Here is a 20,721-nt window from a genome sequence, read left to right on the forward strand (position 1 = left end):
CTAAATAAGAGCCAAAAATGGCTAAATAGGCTGATCTTTTGAGCTGATTCATAGTCGGAGCTGGTAATGATGTATGTGGTTTTTTTTCTTTGGGGGTTTTTTTTTTTTTTCTGTAAATGAGGGTATTTTAACTTTTTTTCTGCATTTTCATAATTCAGCTTTGAATGTGTAAAATTGTGCATGTATTGTTTGTTTATGCTGATGCACCTCCTATTTCTGTATTCTAACACTTTCAAAAGCACATTGTCAGTTTGAAATTTTATGTATAATACTTGGTGGACACCCAGTATCTGAACAAGTCCCTTCTATAATGACCGCAGGATGTTTGTTTTGGCTACATGACTGAGCAGTATCTTCCTGGGGATAACCGTATCTGTCTCCTTAGTTTCGTTAGGCTCTTGAATGTTTTACATGAGTTAAATCAAAAGATAATGAGGATCAAAAATATGTGATATTGTTATAAAGAATAATTAGTTGTGTTCTTGCCACTGCACAGATGTGGTTCCGTTACGATTGTCTGCTGGAACATTACTGAATGGGGTTCACTTATATTTGCTTGTTTTTGTCTGCAGTGAAGGCAGTAACCTGACACCAGCACACCACTTTCCCGACTTCCGCTTCAAGACTTATGCTCCTGTGGCCTTCCGTTATTTCAGAGAGCTCTTTGGCATCCGGCCTGATGATTATCTGGTAAATGAATAGCATTGTTGAGTTTGACCTAACCCTGCCATGTCTGGTTTACATTTATGCCAGTCTGTGACATTGACTGTTTATCAGATATGGGCTCTATAATGTATTCTTGCACCTTAACTGAATTGTCTACAGAGAGATTTGCTGTCTGACTGAGAAAACTGAAAGTTTACTTGAGTATTTTTATCCAGTTCACACTTTGTGGCCTAGTGGCTGATGTGCTGGATTGTACACTATATAGTTACTCTCTTTTATTCAATCACTAACTGGTTTGACTCGGAGAGATTTCGTTCACCTGATAGTGCTGTAACTGTAAATGGTATGATTGCAGTTGGACTACACATGTCTCAGTTGAATTTGTTTTGACCAAAAGTGTAAGCTAAACAAGGATATGAAAATATATTGAGGTAATTCTTGTTCTATATATATATATATATATATATATATAGATATATATATATATATTATATATGATGCGGCAGAGGGTGGCCCATCAGCGGACGTGAGCTTCCAGCCTCACATCCTCCCTTGTCGCAGGAGTCGGCTTTCTCCAGGTCCTTCTCTTACTCTGGGGCACCTTGACGGTCTGAGTCTCCTTATGGGGAAAAAAGGAGACACCGCACCATCTATGTCCCTGTAGAACGGCGTGAGACCGACGCTGGCTCAGGGAGCAGGGCACCTAGATCCCCGGCACACAACAGCCGTCGTCTTACCTGCCCTTTTCCTCGCTCCACACCCACCACACGATCGGTCCTCATCACCGCATCTACTGTCAGAGGTACGGCTATTCGGTACCTGGAACCGACTGATACCGGACCCCCTTCGCACATCTTCCCTTTTCGACACAGGTGTCACCTACCTGCGTCCCAATGTCTCTCCGGCTGGAGTATCCAGCACTGCGCCATTCTGCCCACTCTTGTAGCATCTTCACAGGCTCGATTGCCTTTCCCTCCAGCTTCTCCAACATCTCACGGAGGGCGCGTATTACCTGGAGAAGCGACTTGGCAGGCTGAAGGCACTCCTCAAGCTCACGCCACAAACAGAGGTGGAACATCAGCCGGCAGTGGACTTACCCGTTGTTCGGTCCTACATGTCGGCTGTGTGTCACACAGCCGCCTGCTCGGCTCTGGTGGGTCCCTTCCTGGTTCGGGACGGACATTCGTTGGTCCTGCCTCCATCCAATCAGTGGCGGGAACACAACACACACCGTCCAATCCCTCACCAGACTTGGGGAGGGACTTCCGGTTCTTCACCATCTTCTCCTTCCTGCTCTCGATGCAGTGGCGAGCCTCCAGGCAGCTCCTCTGCTCCTGTTTCTTCTTGAGCAGCAGAGGCTCCTCTTTCCCGGCTGTTCTTGCCGCTGACGCTGTCCCGTGACTCGCCACACATCGGCCACCAACATGGATCCAGGCAGCCCCTGCCGAAGACACATAAACAAGGTCCGGCCCCACAAGGGCCAACTGCCATTGGGCCAGGGTCTTACCTCGTGGATCCCATCTTCCGGAGGCAGCCTTCTCCGTCACGTTGCCGACCCGTGACGCCGTGCTTCAGGGCGTCCGCTGCTCTCCTGCCTTGCCAGCTCTTCTATTCCCACATTGGGTGAAGATGACGATCCCCATATCCGCAGGCGGACTTCGGGTGAGTTGCCTGCTTGCGGTGTGTGTTTGCCGCTGTCAGCGGCTCGTGTGCATGGTGTCCTGCTGTTCCGGGCTGACCACAATAATTTTTTTTTTATGGGGCCCCCGCATTGAACCAGGTGGCGAGTTCCATCTGGGATGCCAATTGTGGAAGTCCAGCCCCGGACACAGACAGGCATACACCGATAATTGCATAAAGCACACACTTTATTATAAATAATGTCCACAGCACACAGTGCCTTTGCACCAATCACCCACTTCTTTAAGTCTTCACCGCCTCCACTCCTCTATGCCGAGCTCTGTCTTCTTCCTCCCGACTGCAGCTAACGAATGGAGGGAGGTGGCCCTTTATAAGTCCACCCTGACGTGCTCCAGGTGCCTCCTGACGAGCTCCCTGCAGCACTTCCTGGTGTGGTGGAAGTGCCGCACGAGCACCAGGAAGCACTCCAGGTGTCCCTGGTATTCCTTCAGCCGCCCGCCACATTAAATATGTATATACCCTGTATATATTCCATTACATTGACTGTTATTGTTTTGAATATCAACCATTACTGTTCTGGACAGCACATGTTTTTAGTTATTCAGTTAAGGTTCATGAGAAGCCATTGTGTATCCTGTCACCTAGCTGCAAAAAAGACATAGCAACACTTGAAGCTCTGCAGAGGAGAGCAACCAAGTACATCCCAGCATTTAAAGATTTATCCTGCTTAGACAGATAGAGAATTAAACCTGCTTAGTCTCAAGCAGAGAGGACTGCATGTTAATATAATACAGGTCCTCAAAATTCTCAAAGGTGTTGCTAAAGTATATCCAGGAGAATTATTTCAGCTTAAAGGTGAATCATGTACTTGAGGACACCAGTGGAAATTAAGGGGAAGAGCATTTAGGACTGAAGCCAAGAAGCAGTTCTTTATGCAAAAAATTGTGGGAATCCGCAACAACCTACTGACATAGTAGTTGAAGCTAAATCTTGACAGCCTTTAAGAAATATCTGGATGAGATATTCTCGACAGGTTAGCTATTAGCTAAACATGCAAGCCTGATAGATTGAATGGTCTCCTCATTTGTCAAATTTCAAATGTTCTTATGTCCTTGAGGACATGCAGCAATATGGCACTTTTTTGCCCAGTTGTATAGTGTTAATTTTTCCTGTGGCAAACAAATTGGGCAGTATGTCTCAGACATGATGGACTTAACTACTTGTGCATTGGAGTGGTCCAGTTAGTACGTTAACTGGCATTTGTGATAATCTGTGCCTGTGTGCTGATTTGGAAGTTCTGTCTTTCAGAACACCTAGCTGTCACCACTAAGTCTAAATTATACTGTTTGTGCATCATTTATTAACATCAGCACGTTAAAAATATCTGCTACAATGATTATAATTGCTTCAAACAAAATGATAGAATAAGCTTGTGTATTGCAGTGAAAGACTAATCTTGTAGTAATATCAGTACAATGAAACAAATGCCATATCAGTAATATAAAAGTTCTTCAGTTCTCATTAAATACATTTATGAGTAGACAACTGGAAACAATTCTACCCCAAAGGATAAATGTTTTCAAAAACTACAATATGAATAGAGTCTCAGATGTGTAGCTGATGTACAAAAATGGAATTCTTAGAAAATAAAAGTATGAAAACCACTTATGGACTACTGCTAAGCTGATACTCTTTGCTTATTATAGCTCAGCAAGAAAAATCCACAGAGACCAGTATACAGTGTTATTTCAGAACAAGGGGCAGTTAAAGGTGGTTCTAACCTAACCCTAAAAAAACCCCCAGAAAAATCACCTAATTCTTCAGTTGTGTGCTGTAGGCTTTTATATTTTGCAAGATTCAATTACATAATTTGAATTCTTCTGAATTAGTCATTTGTTGAAGTGTTTGTTCCTTTTATGTTTAAAAAAAAAAAAAAGAAAATACTTGATTGACAAATGAAATTTGTGTTATCCACAAAGACAATTTCAGTTGGTCATGTGTGTTACAAGTACATATCAGACATTCCGAGTAAGAAAAAATATACAGAGTAAAGTTAGAGCTAATCCCTGACTTGTGCACAATATTCAAACAAATTTATTCAGTCATGTTGATCTAGTTGCTTCACATTTGATCTATTTTTTAAAAATCTGATTGCTACTTCAAAGTATTCTATCATTTATGAAATGTAAAATTATTTATGGCATGCAGAAAAGGATAACCAGGATTATTAAGGATTTAATCGATATTTTTTGCCATGATGTTTACATGTTGCTGTTACACAGATGATTAATAAGCAACAGAAATTATGCTCACTGATTTAATCATTTGAAGCACTTTAACTCTATGTTGAGCATGCAAATTTCTAGGGTCAGCAGAAGAACACTCTTCCAATGTGATATGTAGAGCATTTCCCAAATAAGTGTACAAAGTGACTAGCTCTGTTTATTTATCTGAGTAAACTTTCACTTTTTTCACTTTGGCGAGAGTTTTATTATAACTGTTAAAAAGTTACAGGGATCAGACAACCAATTTGTTGTAAAGGACCGTATACCCCATCAATCCACCTGATTAGTGTTCTATACAGAATTGTCAAAGTAACTTCCTTCTTTACATTATTCCTCAGCTTAGAAGAGACCAATAAAGTGGTGAGCTTTAGCCAGACCCATCTCTAAGGGGCTAATAAATTTCATACCAAGTAATATTTTCACTGCTGGCATATAGAGCTGTGCCCTACACCGAAACAATACAATGGCATTAATTAGTGAAGCTATAATCCTCTAGAAAACAAAGTTAAAATTGGCTCCACAAATGATCTTTATCCATATGTAGGTGGTATTTTAATATTTGAAGTATTTACACGTGAGCATGGAACCACAAGTGGAATCTTAATTTAACTTTAAAAAGTAACATCTGAAAATCTGAATGGAAATGTGCTAAAGAGGCATGAATACTTACAATCCAAGTTGTTATTATACAGTCACTGCCATGCATCCAGTTTAAAATTAAAGGCTTTTGTTCCTTTATCTGGAAATTTTTAATTATACTTATGGATGCACTTTGATAACTTTTTGTTGTTTTCTTCTTGTTATAAAACGTCATATACTGTATGTAGTAAGGTATATCGGATTATTTAGTTTTTCCATTTCTGCTAGGTTTCTCTTCATCTTGATAGACTAACATTAAAACATTTCAAAAATTGTTTTACCAGTATACAAGTGTAAATCAACATTTTCCATACCTTTTGCTCAGTGAAAGAGGACTATATACCCAGTGTAGCTTGTTATGCCTACTGCCTGTGAATAGACAAGCTTACATTTCCACACCTTACCTGAGAAAATACAAATGTTCATGTAAACATGAGATGTATGTTTCAGACATCTAACAGTTACTAATTTACATTACATTGTGATGACTCTTTGAATATTGATCATTGTATAATGCATTTAAGAATTTGCCAACATGATTCCAATGAAGAAAAATAATATTGGGGGCTGTTGTGATATCAGCTTCACCTGTTAGATAGATAGATGGGACTTTATTTGCCCAAAGGGAAATTTAGCTTTTTACAAAAGCTTAAGAAATGTAACAAACACCACCCCCTCAAATACACACAAAAATTACAAAAAAGAAGAAAACTTTTGACTTGGTTAAAGAGAAAGGAGCAGTTACAGTGAGACATTATAAAGGCATACTGCTGTATGTGTGAAGGAGCTCAAGTAGCATTTCTTGACACACATCTGCTGAATAATTCATTTTCTAAAAGTCCTCACTGTCGGTGTGTCAGAGAGAGGATGTGCAGCATTGTTCATAACGGCCATCAGTTTTGTTTTCATATTTTCCTCCTCTGCTACTTCCAGCAGATCCAGAGTGCTTCCCATAATGGAGCGTGCCTTCTTAATTAGCTTGCTGGTTTGTTGGGCCTTTCTTGAAGTGATGTTACTGACCTAGCACACCACAGAATAGAAAATCACACCTTCCCTTCATGACAGAGTTATAGAACATGTAAAGAGCGTCACAACCACCATTAAGGAACACAGTCTCCTAAGAAAGATGAGTCTACTTTGCCCTTTCTTATATACTTCCTCTATATTAATAGGCCGGTCCAGTCTCCTACTACACAAAACTGACAGGCTTGTTTAGTGTGTTACGTCCTTATAGGTTAAGTTTGCAGTTGCTTTGCTGAACCATACCAGTTTCTGGAAATTACCTCTCCAAGTACGTTGTATTTTTTGTTTATATCCCTTGTGGCTATATCTCTCTTTCATATTGTTGTCCTGTTCTGCATTTTCTCTTCTGTTCCTCGTACCTGTTCCTATTTATTTGTGTAATAAATAACACCTAGTAATTAGTTCCAGTTCTTTTGTGATAATGGTTTTTGTCCTATGAATGATATTCTTTTGACATGTGGTGTAAATTTCCATATGTATTTTCTGTTCTGGCTTTTGCTTGTGCTACCCATATAAAATACACTGATTTTCTTCATTTAAAAAGTTTTACATTTTTCTGAGATTTAAAGTTCTTTCTGTAATACCCAAATCATTGAATATTTTCCTATTAGTCCATTTAGCAAGTCAGAGGTTGTTGAGTTTTATACATAGGAAAATTTCAACTGCTGCATTGCTGTAGTTATGTGACACCAAAGTAGGGAACTTTGTTTTTATATCTGTTGTTTAGTTGGCTTAAAGACTTGCACTAAATTGAAAACTGATTTTGTCTGTCCTAGTATTCTTTATGCAACGAACCCTTGATTGAGCTGTCCAATCCAGGAGCCAGTGGGTCCTTGTTCTATGTCACCAAAGATGACGAGTTCATCATCAAGACTGTGATGCATAAGGAGGCAGAATTTCTGCAAAAGTTGCTACCTGGTTACTACATGGTAAGTAATACCTTGAGGCAGCTGTTATTTTAACTAGGATGCCTTAAGAGTACATTTGGTGCAGCTGGAAGTGAAAAGAACGGTTTGACCTTTATTTGGTGTTACACATTGGAACTAATTTATGCAAATGTTTGTCATGTGTTTCTATCCAAACATCTTTCAAAGGAGATGCTGTATCTGAAATTAACTCTTATGGTGCACTCTCTTCTTAAATAATTTTTTTTAGTTTAGCCAAGATCATATAAGACTCTTAAAATATATCACTTACTATATTGTCTGTCAGTCAGTCATTATCCAATCTGCTATATCCTCGGGGGGCCTGCTGGAGCCAATCCCAGCCAGTACAGGGCGCAAGGCAGGAATAAACCCCAGGCAGGGCGCCAGCCCACCACAGGGCACACACACACCCACATACCAAGCACACACACTAGGGACAATTTAGGATCGCCAATGCACCTAACCTGCATGTCTTTGGACTGTCGGAGGAAACTCCATGCAGGGAGGACCCGGGAAACGAACGCAGGACAGACAACAGTGTAATGATTTTTAAAAAAACAAAAGCAAATGATTTCATTACTCTGTAATACAGTTTATAAATTCATTCAGGAGCCAGTTTTTCAGTAATTATTAAAATTAAAAAGTGAGTAACAGTTATAGAATGTGACCTTTAGGGCTGCAATTGCTTAAAAAGAACTGCAAAAATCAGTTAATTCTTCTACTTCATTGTTTTTTGGCCTTTGCAATTGGGTCATTTGCCTTTTTTTTTTTTTTTTAATATTTTTATTTTATTAATTTTCATTGTAATCATTCCATACAAACAGATCAATTTATAACCCAACAGATTTGAAGACTAATCAAACCCCACCCCTGAGAAGGAGAGCTTAGCTAAAGGAAAATTGCTTTAGGCTTTTTAATAAGGCAACATTAAACAAAAGAAAGGCAGAAGTAAATATCTATGTAAATAAGAGATGGAGAAGGGAGTTAAATGCAATAATAGTTATTTCTCTTATTCTAAAATAATATTGATTAAATCCTGCCATGTTTTGAAGAAATGTTGTACAGATCCTCTAACTGAAAATTTGATTTTTTCCAATTTCAAATAATATAAAACATCGGTTTCCCACTGACTTATAAGAGGAGAATTAGGATTCTTCCAGTTTGACAAAATAAGTCTGCGTGCCAAAAGTGTAGTGAATGCAATCACCGTTTGCTTGTCCTTCTCCAATTCAAGTCCATCTGGAAGAACACCGAACACAACTGTTAATGGGTTAGGAGGGATTGTGATACCAAGGCTGTCTGAGAGGCACTTAAAAATTTTTGTCCAAAATGATGTTAGTTTGGTGCAGACCCAAAACATGTGACCCAGTGAGGCAGGAGCTTGGTTGCAGCGCTCGCAGGTTGGATCCTGGCCTGGAAACATTTTGGACAGTTTTAAGCGAGACAGATGAGCTCGATATATATAATTTTTAGTTGAATAATTCTATGCTTTGCGCATATAGAACTCGAGTGAATTCTCTGCTTTGCTACCTTCCACTCCTTTTCTGATATATTGATTAAGAGATCTTCTTCTCAATGTCCTCTTGGATCTTTGAAAGGTAGGGACTCTAATAAGATTTTATATATTGCGGAAATAGTGTTTGTTTCCTCAAAATTGAGCAGTATTTTTTCCAGCATTGTGGAGGGTGCAAGGTGGGGGAAATCGGGCAATTTCTGTTTAACAAAATTTCTAATTTGAAGATAGTAAAAAAAATGTGTAGCTGGGAGGTTAAATTTTGAACGTAATTGTTCAAAAGATGTAAATATGTTGTCTATATAAAGATCTCTGAGCATTTTAATCCCAAAACTTTTCCAGGTATTAAAAACTGGATATACTTGCGAAGGTTGAAAGAGGTGGTTCTCTTGCAGAGGTGCCACTGATAAAAGATTTTCCATCTTAAAATGCTTCCTAATTTGGTTCCATATTCTGAGTGAGTAAAGCACAATTGGGTTATTAGTATATTTGCGATAACTTTCATTTATTGGAGAGCAGAGCAGGGAATATAAAGAAGTTCTACAGGATTTTACTTCTAATGCGGACCAAGCCTGTGTATGTTCATTTATTTGTGTCCAGGTTTTTATGGTTTGTATGTTTGCTGCCCAGTAATAAAACTGAAAATTAGGTAAAGCCATGCCACCTTCTGCCTGAGGTCTTTGTAGGGTCGCTCTTCGGATACGTGGGTGTTTTGAGTTCCAAATGAATGAGGTTATTATTGAATCTAACTGTTTAAAAAACGATTTATTGATATATATTGAAATGTTTTGAAATAAAAAGAGAAGTTTAGGAAGGATATTCATCTTAACAATGGTCATTTGCCATTTTACACACTACAGTATTACTATGTCTGAATTGTCTTATTGTTTTTTTGTCTTATTTGTGTATTCTTTTAATTTGTTTTGTGACATGTTTTTGTTCTTGTCCTTCATACTCTTGGTCGATATCTACTTTTGTCATTCTGCTATGTTTTAACCACACTTTACTAATGTGGTAAGCATTAGAAGATTTGCTCTGAAACATCAGGACAAAGTCATAAGGCACAAACAGTGGAAGAAAATGGCAAAATTCATCCCCATCTACTTAACTCGTATTTTTTCTTGTGTGTCTTCTCTTTGATTAGAACCTAAATCAGAATCCTCGCACCCTGTTACCCAAGTTCTATGGCCTCTACTGTGTTCAGTCGGGTGGTAAAAACATTCGCATGGTTGTAATGAACAATGTCTTGCCCAGAGTGGTCCGCATGCACCTTAAGTATGACCTTAAAGGTTCCACCTACAAGCGAAGAGCCTCCAAGAAAGAGCGTGAAAAGTCCAGTCCCACTTTCAAGGACTTGGACTTCATGCAGGACTTGCAGGATGGTCTCATGCTGGATACAGACACCTACAATGCACTGGTCAAAACACTTCAAAGGGATTGCCTGGTAAGTAACAGTGTTATTAACTTCAGCCTAGTGACCAAACAAATGCAAAAAGCAAATTGACTGTTACTGATGTAAGACTGCCTTCCTTGCAGCTTCATTTTATCTCCCAGCTCTATCCACATTGAATTGTTCTGTGGCCGTCTAAGTTACTGTGATAGACTTTTGTGTCCTACTTTTCTGTTTGTAGGTCTCAACAATTCTTACCCACATATTATCTTCATCTCTTGCCTGCTGCCCCACTTTAAAATATGTACTGATTAGGTTTTTATCCATTAAGGTGCTGGAAAGCTTTAAAATCATGGACTACAGTCTTCTGCTTGGTGTTCACAACCTGGATCAGTCTGAAAGAGAGCGTCAGACAGAGGGATCCCAGAGCACAAGTGATGAAAAGAGACCCATGGGTCAGAAGGCCCTGTATTCAACAGCCATGGAATCTATTCAGGGTGGTGTTGCCCGAGGAGAAAGCATTGACACTGATGACACGTGAGTGCCAGACTTCTGGCTAGAGTAGAGAGAGTTAATTGCCTGAAGTACTGACATTCCTTTCTACTTGATAGGATGGGTGGAATACCTGCTGTAAATGGGAAAGGGGAGCGTCTCCTGCTCTACATTGGAATCATTGATATCCTGCAGTCATACAGGTACAGTTAGTGAACAGTGTTCACATTTGGATTATTTTGCAAGAATTGCTGATAGTTATTGCTTTAGCCATGTCTGTTACCTTGATTCTGAATCTTGTCTTGGGTGTACACTAACAAGAATTTGTACCAATGATTTCTTTTTGCTTTTTTCCTCAGGTTAATCAAGAAGTTGGAACACACATGGAAGGCCCTAGTTCATGATGGGGTAAGACATCACCTCTCTTTGTGCATTGAGCAGCACAATTCTTATTTCAATATGTTCTGCTTTAGTTACCCCTCTCTCACTCTCTCCCTTAGGATACTGTGTCAGTACACAGACCCAGTTTCTATGCAGAACGCTTTTTCAAGTTCATGAGCAGCACTGTTTTTAGGAAGAATTCTTGTGAGTATTCCTGAGAACATTAACTAATTCTGTCATCCTTTTCAAGTGTGGAACTGAAGATTCAGGGGGACAACAGGGATACTTGACTATCCCAAATCTTCTGCAAAGCACATAAACTCTCTTTTTTGTTTGTTGTACAGCTTTGAAATCCTCGCCTTCAAAAAAAGGACGAGTTGCGCTTACTGTGCCCAAGTATTCTGGACCAGGTGCTGCATTTTCTGCCAGCCAGTTGCCCTCGGAAAAGGATGAAAACATTTATGACCTGAGAGGCGCTAAGAGCTTTCCCACACTTGAAGATGAAGGTATTGGCAGGGGGATGGCATACTGATGTTAATAACATCAAATGAATATTCTTGGACCAGAAACAAACTGATGTTCCTCTTGCTTCAGTGTTATGTGTAAAGGATTCAATAAATGGATTGTGTCCTCAAGATGAGCCCCTTTATAGATATAATTCGTGCTTCTTAATATATGTCACTAAGATAGTGTAATAAAATGAGGCTTCACTAGGAGCAGCTGTAGTAGTCAGCAGAACAGGAACAGCAAACTGAATCCAATATTGAAATATTGTATTTCAGGGCGGCCAGATTTACTACCTTGTACACCTCCATCATTTGAGGAAGCTACAACTGCATCCATAGCAACAACATTGTCCTCAACGTCACTGTCAATTCCAGAGAGGTCACCATCAGATACTTCTGAACACCCACGATATAGGTAACCCTGTTTTATTGTAATAGGCAGCATATTGGTAAATAATTTTCTGACAAAACCTAAACAATGCCACTGACCAGTGTATATTCTTTTTAGGAGACACACACACTCATCAGGTCAGGATGTAAGGTAGGAACTGTATTCTATATTTTTCAGATCTTTGTTATTGGTTTGGAGCAGAGTTCTGATACTGCAGGGTGTCATTATGTTATGTACAGATCTCATGATGAGGAGCTGCAGCAGATCACTGTGGAAGTGGAAGTGAAACAACATGACAACGAGGTGGCTGCCATTCTTGACATGTCACCAGAAAAAAGGTATAGCACAGTGGGAAAGAATGAAGGGAATACCTTCATGTGCTGAACAGTGAAGTCAGCTAAGCAGTTTAACGTTAATGTGAGAGTTCCAAAATAAGTCATTACCAGTCAGGTGACAGTCCTAGACATCTTTTTGGGGAATATTTAAACCAGATGCTTAAATTTATGAGTGAATAGGCTCTAATCTTTGCTTTCCCTGTGATTTTCTTTCCTACAGTGATACAGCATCTGCATCTGCCTCTGTCCCACCAAGTCCTAAAGTGACTGTAGAGCTGGACTCTGCCAGCCAGGTTTCAGAGACGGTTAGTCATGAATCTGAAGAGGAAGTGCCCGTCACAGACCTTTACTTTGTAAGTAACCAATGGCCCACTTCCTTTTTCCAGTGTGGTGTTTTATGTATGTTTTCCCTTGGTCTTTGAACTTGTGTTCATCAGCTTAACGTTCTACCTAGTACTGGGTTGCTCAGCCCTGTCCTGTTCTAAAGCCCATTGCAACAGAGATGTAAATAGATTGTGATTCATCAACAGTCAGTAACGTGACTGTTCTCTATTATCAAGTAATGAAAAATTATTTTTCTTCATTTGCATGAATTATACTTTATGATAAATAAGTTGCATGGCTGCTGCACAATTGTCATTATGGTAACATGGATTTAAAAGGATGGATGGGATAAGAACCAACATGGTTCATCTTTAGCTTGCCGCAGGCTGTATCTGAGGATGAAGACTGAGGGATCTACTGTAAAATCTCTCAAATGAACCACCAAAACAGCAAATCTACGTTGAAAACATTGATGAAATATTAATTTATTTATCTCTGTACTTTCTGCCTGATGGTATGGTTTAGCTATCCATGCATATGATGATAGCCATATCATTAATGTTTATAAAAAATTATTTCCTACTCCACCTCCTCCTGAGCATCTACAGTACATATCCAATGTCTGTGGCGCTACAAGTTATGGTTTCTGAAACCGTGTCTGTCCTGCAAGCTTTCCAAAAGAAATGAAACAAACACAAGTAAGACTTACGTTCATCTTGAATATCTGTAGGCCAACCCAATAACCAAGTTGTCAGCAATAGAAAATTATCAGGCTATCCCACTCCAAAAAATCATATCTATGTAGAAAATTAAAAAGAGAAATTCTAATAAATAATCACAGGCGGAAGACTGCAGAAGATGAGCTGATAATACCAGTAGAAAAATACATTTTTTCACCATTTATTGGAAGTTATTGCCAGCACTTCAGTCTGCACTTCCCAGATTTATTGTCTCGTGTTTGAAAAACTTGTACTGTAGACATTAGAGAGTGCAGAGAATCACAGCAAGACATATATAATGATAAAATGATAACAGACAGTACATACTGAACATCGGCATCAGTAAAATAGTACCTTTAAGACCATCTGTCTTAACATGTGCTAAATAATATACTATAAATTATAAAGTGCCATAGGAAAATTATTACTGTGTCTACCAGATAGGTCATGTTACACCCTAAAAGAGTAGATGTTTGAGTTTTAACACGCTTAGCTTGTTAGTTATGATTATCATTTATAATGTATAATAGTAATTGAAACTTGATTTGTAGTAAAATAGAAATGTTTACTTAGTTTAACGTACTTGGACATTTGTTATGTCTAGCATTTTTTTTGTGTTTTAATACCTGCTGCAGTCTCCAGGGGCAGTTTTTGACTTTTTCCCCGATGGTGCCACATTTTGCTCCACCCACTTCACACTCAACCCTAAAAGTTAACTTAACTTGGTTTGACAGTATCATGTCAGTTTTAAAACTAATCTGTCTGAAACTACAATCTTTATTAGCTGGATAATAACAACTGAAAAACCACAATCTGGAAATACCATCTAAAAGTTGCACCTCCCATCCCCATACTGTACAATTTGTGGCCAAGTGGTGTTGCAAATCTTCTTTCTGCAGAACAGATTTGAATGCATCTGCATTTGTTAGTTTTCTTGTTATAACTCTGAGGCCTGTATGGAACGAGTCCCCTTACTTAGTGCTTCATTCCTGTCTAGAATTTAAAGAAGATGCAATAGAGATAAAAATGGACTAATCACTGGCTTGTTTTCCTTGCACCTCAGCCTGAATTTTAACTTTCAAGCCAGTGTTAACTGTATGTACTGTGGTATTACATTGCCACGTAGTAGCTTTCATCAGTTCCCTTCCAAGTTTAAGCTCACCTTAGACACTGAGCAGATACAGTAGCTGTGTGAGTAGGCCCTTTACCCATACGGGACTCTAAAGTCCTCAGGCAGTGATTGTATGCTGAAGTGAATAACTCTGGAGAAATGTTTTTCAAATGATGTAACCTGCACTAACACTGGGTTTGAATCCCACAGGGGACAGGGCGAAGCACTTGACACCAGCCAGGCGTAAGAAGATATATGGGGTGCGTTTGTTTTTAAAAAAAAAAAAAAAAAAAAAAAAAAAAAAAGACAGCCTGGGTTTGTTCTTGAAGTGCTGTGGTTTGTTAAACTATAAGTGCATGGCTTCCACAAGCTGTACTTGTGTTCCAGCTTTATATTTGGAATGACCAATTTGTGACTTTGCAAACTAAAATGGGTAGAACCTTCAACATGGAGAATGAGAACACCCTCCCACCAAGGAGTCATAGCTGCTGCACCTTAAGAAACCCTTCCATGTGCCTAAAAAGAGAAGGAAGTAATTCTACCAGTGTGAGAAAAACTTTCTGATTGCACGCACACACACATTTTTTCAAAAGAACGTTAGAGCGAGAAAACATTTTATATCTGACTGGTATTTACAGGAAAAGTAGGAAACAAAATCTGTGTGTGTTAATGTAAAAACTTCAACAGTAAGAGACTGTCATATCAGCAGCACTGCTCAAATCCACTAAATTGATCCACAGTACAGTACTCCAATTGGTCACGTTTTTTTTTTATTCTTTTTTGGCTCTTATGTTTCACTCTGTTTACGTTTTGCTTCTCCTGCTTTGTCTTTTTCTTTGTTCTGTCATCATCTTCATCACCATCATCGCTCACTACTTCATCTTCATCACCCTGTGCCTGGCTGGCAGTTTTCAGATGGGCGGTACTGGATCTGTTCACCGGTGCCGCGCCACGCCTGCGTAAGTGGTATCCAGTTTAAGATTAGTATATTGAATTTTTTTCCCAGTGGTACTTTTGGGAATAGGGGCCTCATTTGGTTTTGGACTGGGTGCCTAAAAACTACCTACACATCTGCAGCTCTATCACCTCATCTAGGGACTGATGATGTAGTTCATCATTACACCAGAACTTTTCATCCTAGGGCTTTAGCTACCATACGCTAACTCATTGATAGATTGGTTCCCAATTTTGTTTATTTAGGCTTTCTTTTACATTCTTAAAGAATTAAACATAATCTCTTGCAAAAGAACCTATTGAAATTATTACCTTCTGTGCCTCCTTTTTGATGCAACTGTGTTGCACTGTCAGGAAGTCCAGAGCAGATGTGCCCTATGTTTGTTATATTAGATGCTCAGAACTATTTTTGCATTTCTACAGTGAACCTGAAAATTGTTTGAAAATTATGCTGCAAATGCCATTTACTTGGTTGTTTCATGGTATACCATGAAATAACCAGTTTTCGTGACACACATGGTCAGTGTCAGAAATGTAAGTAGTTCAGAACTGTAAGTAGACTCATGTACTGAGTCAGGGAAACTTCAGAATTCAGTGACTTAAACTCTGCATTGGAAAACTTAAAGCACATTATTCGCTAGGCTATATTTCCTCCTCAGGTATATCTTCATGCATTCTTTTCAAAAAGCTAATTCTCACAAATTCCTACATTTTGTTGTCTGTTTTGTTCTACTCCCTCTTTGTCCCCGTCTTCCTTTTGTATTTGTTCATTTTCACACTCTCTCTTTCTCTCTTTCTCCTCCGGCTCTGTCGCGCTGTCCCTCTTCTCGCCTCCTGCCATTGCAGCCTCCGGAGGAGAGGACTTGGATTTATTCTCCTCTTCACTATAGCTCTCAAGCACACTCCGTTTCAGACGGGGAGGATGAAACAGTAAGTCTGATCTGACCTTTCTGTGTACCAGAATAAATTAACAGAAATTAACAATATTTTGATGCAAAATATATCTCCTCCCTGGTTTTTGGGGCACCATGTGGAAGTGAGTTCTGTTCTTCCAGCACACCCCACAATTAGCCAGTGGTCTGTGGACTTGGAATTTTTTCTTGGATATTCTTTCCTTCCCCCATTTTTGGTACCAGTTCATTACAAATGGGTGGGTAATGGGAGTGATACAGTAGTTGCGCATGTGCAAGTGGGTGAATTGTTATTAAAAGAAAAAAAAAAAGCCCAGCTCCTTGCCTGACATCATTTCTTTTGATTTTTTTTTCCTTTGCAGTAATTCCTATGCAGACTTCAGGGTGATTTGTGAACAGGAAGCATCTTAACTGGATGTTGATCTGCTTGGTTGGAACTGAAATCCTTATCCCAAAGGCTTCCAACAGAAATGGGGAAGTACATATTTGAAAACAAATAAGGACTTTGTCCCATTTCTAGCAAGCATCTTTTCTTTCTTTGTTCCTGGGAAAACACACAAACACACACACATGCATATATATATATATATATATATATATATATATATATATAAATATATATATATATATATATATATATATATATATATATATATAATATATATATATATATATATATATATATATATATATATATATATATATATATATATATATATAAAACAAGTTAGATTGTAAATAGGCTGAATACTTGTGTTCCATTATGACACCCCCCTCCCAAAAAAAACACTTAAAAAGCCAATAAGTATATGTATATCTGTATCACTTGAGATGTTTCATAAGCTTCACTGGACTTACTACTTTGTGTGGGTTCCAGTTTGTTTTTTTAATGCTGTGAATTACTTTTTTTTTTTTTTTTTTACTTCTATCTAAACCAATGCCATGTTGGCCTATGCATTCCTCCTTCTGCTCCACCAGTCCTTTAAAAGATGGATGTAGGTTTGATGGGTATTGTCATGGATTTGTTATGCTTCTTTTTTTATTTTTTTTCTCCTCTCATTATCACATTTCTGCCACCACCATTAAGAGTGACTAAGTTGGTGTATGTGGGGTGGGGGTCTCTTACAGTTCTTATTCACCAGATGAATATATATGATTGGGTGGTATGAGATAATAGTGTTTCAGGCGTGTTAAATTTGGCTTTGGGGTTGGAGTCTGTGGCTTGTAAAAGCTGCTACATGCAATGCTTTCAGCCTGAGAGTGAGGGTGGAGTTAGGAGAACTGGAAATGAGTGTCTGAGTGTGAGAGTTACTGGGGAGCATCTATTATTAGGTAAAGCCTTGAAGCTAACGGGTGAGCGAGGCATGGGCCAGATCTGACTATTCTTCTTGTCAGTATGCACATGTCTCTTTAACTGATCTCTTACTAGCCTTTTTAACATTTGTCTATGTTTAGTTTTATCTTGTTAAATTGTGAAACTCCCCTCTTTTATGCAACCATGTTTAATGGGGAGAATCTGTAGAAGTTATAATGGATCTGATTTTCAAGCACACACGCACACACATATATATACACACACACACTACATTTTACAATGTCTCTGCTTTTATAATGGGGGGTGTATGTGTTCCTTTTTATTTTACAGTGTTTTTCTAAATTCATGATATAGTGTTAATCATGTGTTTTTCTACATTTTATTGAGGGTATTGTGGAAAGGGGTTACAGGATATGCTGCTAATGCAGGGCAGTGTGTTCAGGCTACTTCTCATGTCTCTTACGTCCAGGTCATTTGAATCAGTGGCATTTTTTTTCCTGTTTCTGTAAGTGCTCCATTGCTTACATCTTTGCTGGGATTTTATCTTTTCTAATGTTTGGCCAGATCTCATTCATCTTTTACATTCCTCTATATGCACATTTTTCTATTTTAGGAGAAAGTTGTTGCTATACATTGTCATTTTACATTTATGTGAACAGCTACTAATGGGACCAAAAACATCCCTCCCATCTGGGCAATTATGCCCAAGCCAGCATGGAGGTGGTGCATTTCTTCATGTTCATGCCTTTAAGGAAACAGTTGTGTTTATTCCTAGAGTAAGAAACTTCAGTTATGGTATAGTATATAGTATGTTACTAAACCATTAGATATGCAAGACACTTCACATGAGAAGATATTTAGTATATTTTATGATACTGCTGTTATCCTAACAAAGAGAAATAAAAAATTGGTTTTTGGAGGAGGTATAATTGTATACCTAAACACAAACACATGTAGTAGGCGAAGAAGAATTTAATGTTACTTTATTGGACATTTTTTCCATACACTATATATCTCCTCTAAAGTGAAGTAAGTAAAACACAGTACACATTTTTTTTTCATTCTCCCCCTGTCAAATTTACTGCTGTCTGAGCTTGTTCTTATGACATGGACATCCCAAGAGGCCAGCTGTGCTTGTGTCAGTGCCAATATCCCCCTGCCCCTCTTCCCACATGCTGACCACTACAAAACAGGACAAGTACACTTGTACAGAGCCTTTTACCAATCGAACCACCTCCTGATCCTCCAGTCCACACATTCCTCAGCTGCAGTGGTCCTTCACTCTAGTGCCCAAAGGAAGGAAGGGCTGAACTCATCACATTCAGATATCGAAAAGGACTCTACATTTCTGTTAAATGGCTTTTCTGTTTCCATTGTGGTTAATTTCCAACACAGTTATTAACTATAGACATTTGTCTGTATTTTTTGTTTAGTTGTTTACTGCAAAAAATCAAGTCTGCATTTTAGACATGTGCTTTTCAGTCTTAAGATATTAAAAATGAAAAACAAAACATATTTGGGGGGCCATTAAAAAGAAGTCCTCTCTTGTAATTTATTTATTTATTTATTTATTTTCTCTTTTGTATGATGACTTTAATATTAAATGCAGTGTCAGAAGTGTAGGATTTTCCCCTATTTGATTTCCTGTAAATAATCTATCAGCCGACAGGAGATGTAGCAGAATAATAGTGAAGTGGTGTTGATGTAAATTATTCCCTATTTTGTCTGTTCCTGAGAATCCACATGAATTACCTGGAAGATCAGCTTTTCTGCTGCAAGCTCCCACATGACATATGTGACTTTACCTCTGTATAAAGTGTCTGTACATTATCTATTTAAAAAGACTGAGGAGAAATAAAATAATATATAGAGAGGAATCATGGAATCATTTGTGTTTCTTTACATTGTAGTCATTTTTATTTTGTCTGATAGTGTCATCCATTTGTTTCAAGAAACATTAATGTCCCAGGGTCTGTTTTGCTGCAGAATACACCAAGGTGTGTCTCACTGACTGTCTGGATTGGCACCTTTGGAATTTAATACTGAAGAATCAGGTCTGTCCTAATTTGGTTTATGATGACGATTATTGGCCATAACAGATGGTGGCTCCCCACCGTCTATGTAAAGCTCTTTGTGTGTTAGAAAAGTGCTCTATAAATCTATCAATTTATCTAGTTATCATATGGTGTCTTCTTTGTCTGTCTCTGTGTCTGTCTATCTAGATAGAAGTGGCTGCACAAGTGACTTTATGATTCACAATTTTAAAGTGTTTAAATTCACATTATGGGACTGGTGACCCCTGCTGGTGAAAATGGTTATATCTGGAATGTCTCTCTCTTTTTCTTTCTAACTAGGATTTTGTTTCCTTCCATGCAGAAGTATTTGGAAATTCATTCACACAAAAACTGAATCAGTAAAATGCTGGCTAAATTCTCTTAAGTTACTGACATCACAATACACATGAAGACATAGAAGCACTGTGGTGATTTTGGATTGGGTACGAAGAAATTTAATGAATTCATTGAAATGCTTTCCATTCACAGTTGTGTTCTCGCCATCATATTTCCCCATCATGAAATACTGTTTGCTTGCTAGTTTAATTTCAGCAGACATTAAACTGATAAAACAGTATCTTTTTGTATAAAAAAACTGGTCTAACAAAGAAGCACTAACTGTACTGCCAGCCATTGCTCCATGCTTTGTATATTCATGATGACTGCTGTGTGAAATTTCATATTTCAGGAAAAAAGAATTGGTTTGTGACTGAAGACGTTACTTGATTAGCATAAGTATAGTTCACAGTACTTCATCAGGAGTTGCACTTGATGTTGCTGTGACTTAGGATTCTTCATGTTCATCATCCCTTTCTTAGTAATTCATTTACAGTATATAGCCCTTTTCTGACTTGCTCAAAGCATTTTACATAGGCAGTGGGGAATCACTTAAGCCAGCACTAGTTTGTGGTATCCACGTGGATGATGCGACGGTAGCCACCAGTATGCTTGCCACACATTAGCTATTAGGTGGTGAAGGGGGTGAGAGACAGCCAGTTAGAGATAGGATGATTAGGGAGCCAAAGTGGATAAGGTTATAATTGCCAGTTTATTTGGGACATCAGGAAACCCCCTACTCTTTTAAGATCTTTTATGAGAACAGAGACTCTGGACCTTGGTGTTATGTCTGTTCCAAAGTTTGGTAC

At 38.6% G+C, this 20,721-nt stretch overlaps 1 protein-coding gene across 7 annotated transcripts in view; it reads left to right on the plus strand.

The window, feature by feature from the left end:
• The window catches only part of pip5k1ca (phosphatidylinositol-4-phosphate 5-kinase, type I, gamma a), a 78,043-nt gene extending 61,223 nt beyond the window's left edge, over window positions 1-16,820 (plus strand). For 2 of the 7 annotated variants that reach the window (XM_051934653.1, XM_028816282.2), the window contains 13 exons: window positions 573-690; window positions 7,031-7,183; window positions 9,838-10,137; window positions 10,415-10,620; window positions 10,695-10,778; window positions 10,935-10,983; window positions 11,076-11,160; window positions 11,301-11,462; window positions 11,739-11,877; window positions 11,971-12,003; window positions 12,093-12,191; window positions 12,409-12,541; window positions 15,251-16,820. In XM_051934653.1, coding sequence (XP_051790613.1) covers window positions 573-690; window positions 7,031-7,183; window positions 9,838-10,137; window positions 10,415-10,620; window positions 10,695-10,778; window positions 10,935-10,983; window positions 11,076-11,160; window positions 11,301-11,462; window positions 11,739-11,877; window positions 11,971-12,003; window positions 12,093-12,191; window positions 12,409-12,541; window positions 15,251-15,505 — 1,816 coding nt within the window. In that variant the 3' untranslated portion in view covers window positions 15,506-16,820. Of the gene's footprint in view, window positions 1-572; window positions 691-7,030; window positions 7,184-9,837; window positions 10,138-10,414; window positions 10,621-10,694; window positions 10,779-10,934; window positions 10,984-11,075; window positions 11,161-11,300; window positions 11,463-11,738; window positions 11,878-11,970; window positions 12,004-12,092; window positions 12,192-12,408; window positions 12,542-14,552; window positions 14,603-15,250 lie in introns of all 7 variants that reach the window. The other 5 variants (XM_051934656.1, XM_051934654.1, XM_028816284.2 and 2 more) reach the window with 5 other exon arrangements.
• Window positions 16,821-20,721: the final 3,901 nt, after the last annotated feature.

Source organism: Erpetoichthys calabaricus, chromosome 12, assembly GCF_900747795.2.
Source record: "Erpetoichthys calabaricus chromosome 12, fErpCal1.3, whole genome shotgun sequence".
Classification (NCBI taxonomy): domain Eukaryota; kingdom Metazoa; phylum Chordata; class Cladistia; order Polypteriformes; family Polypteridae; genus Erpetoichthys; species Erpetoichthys calabaricus.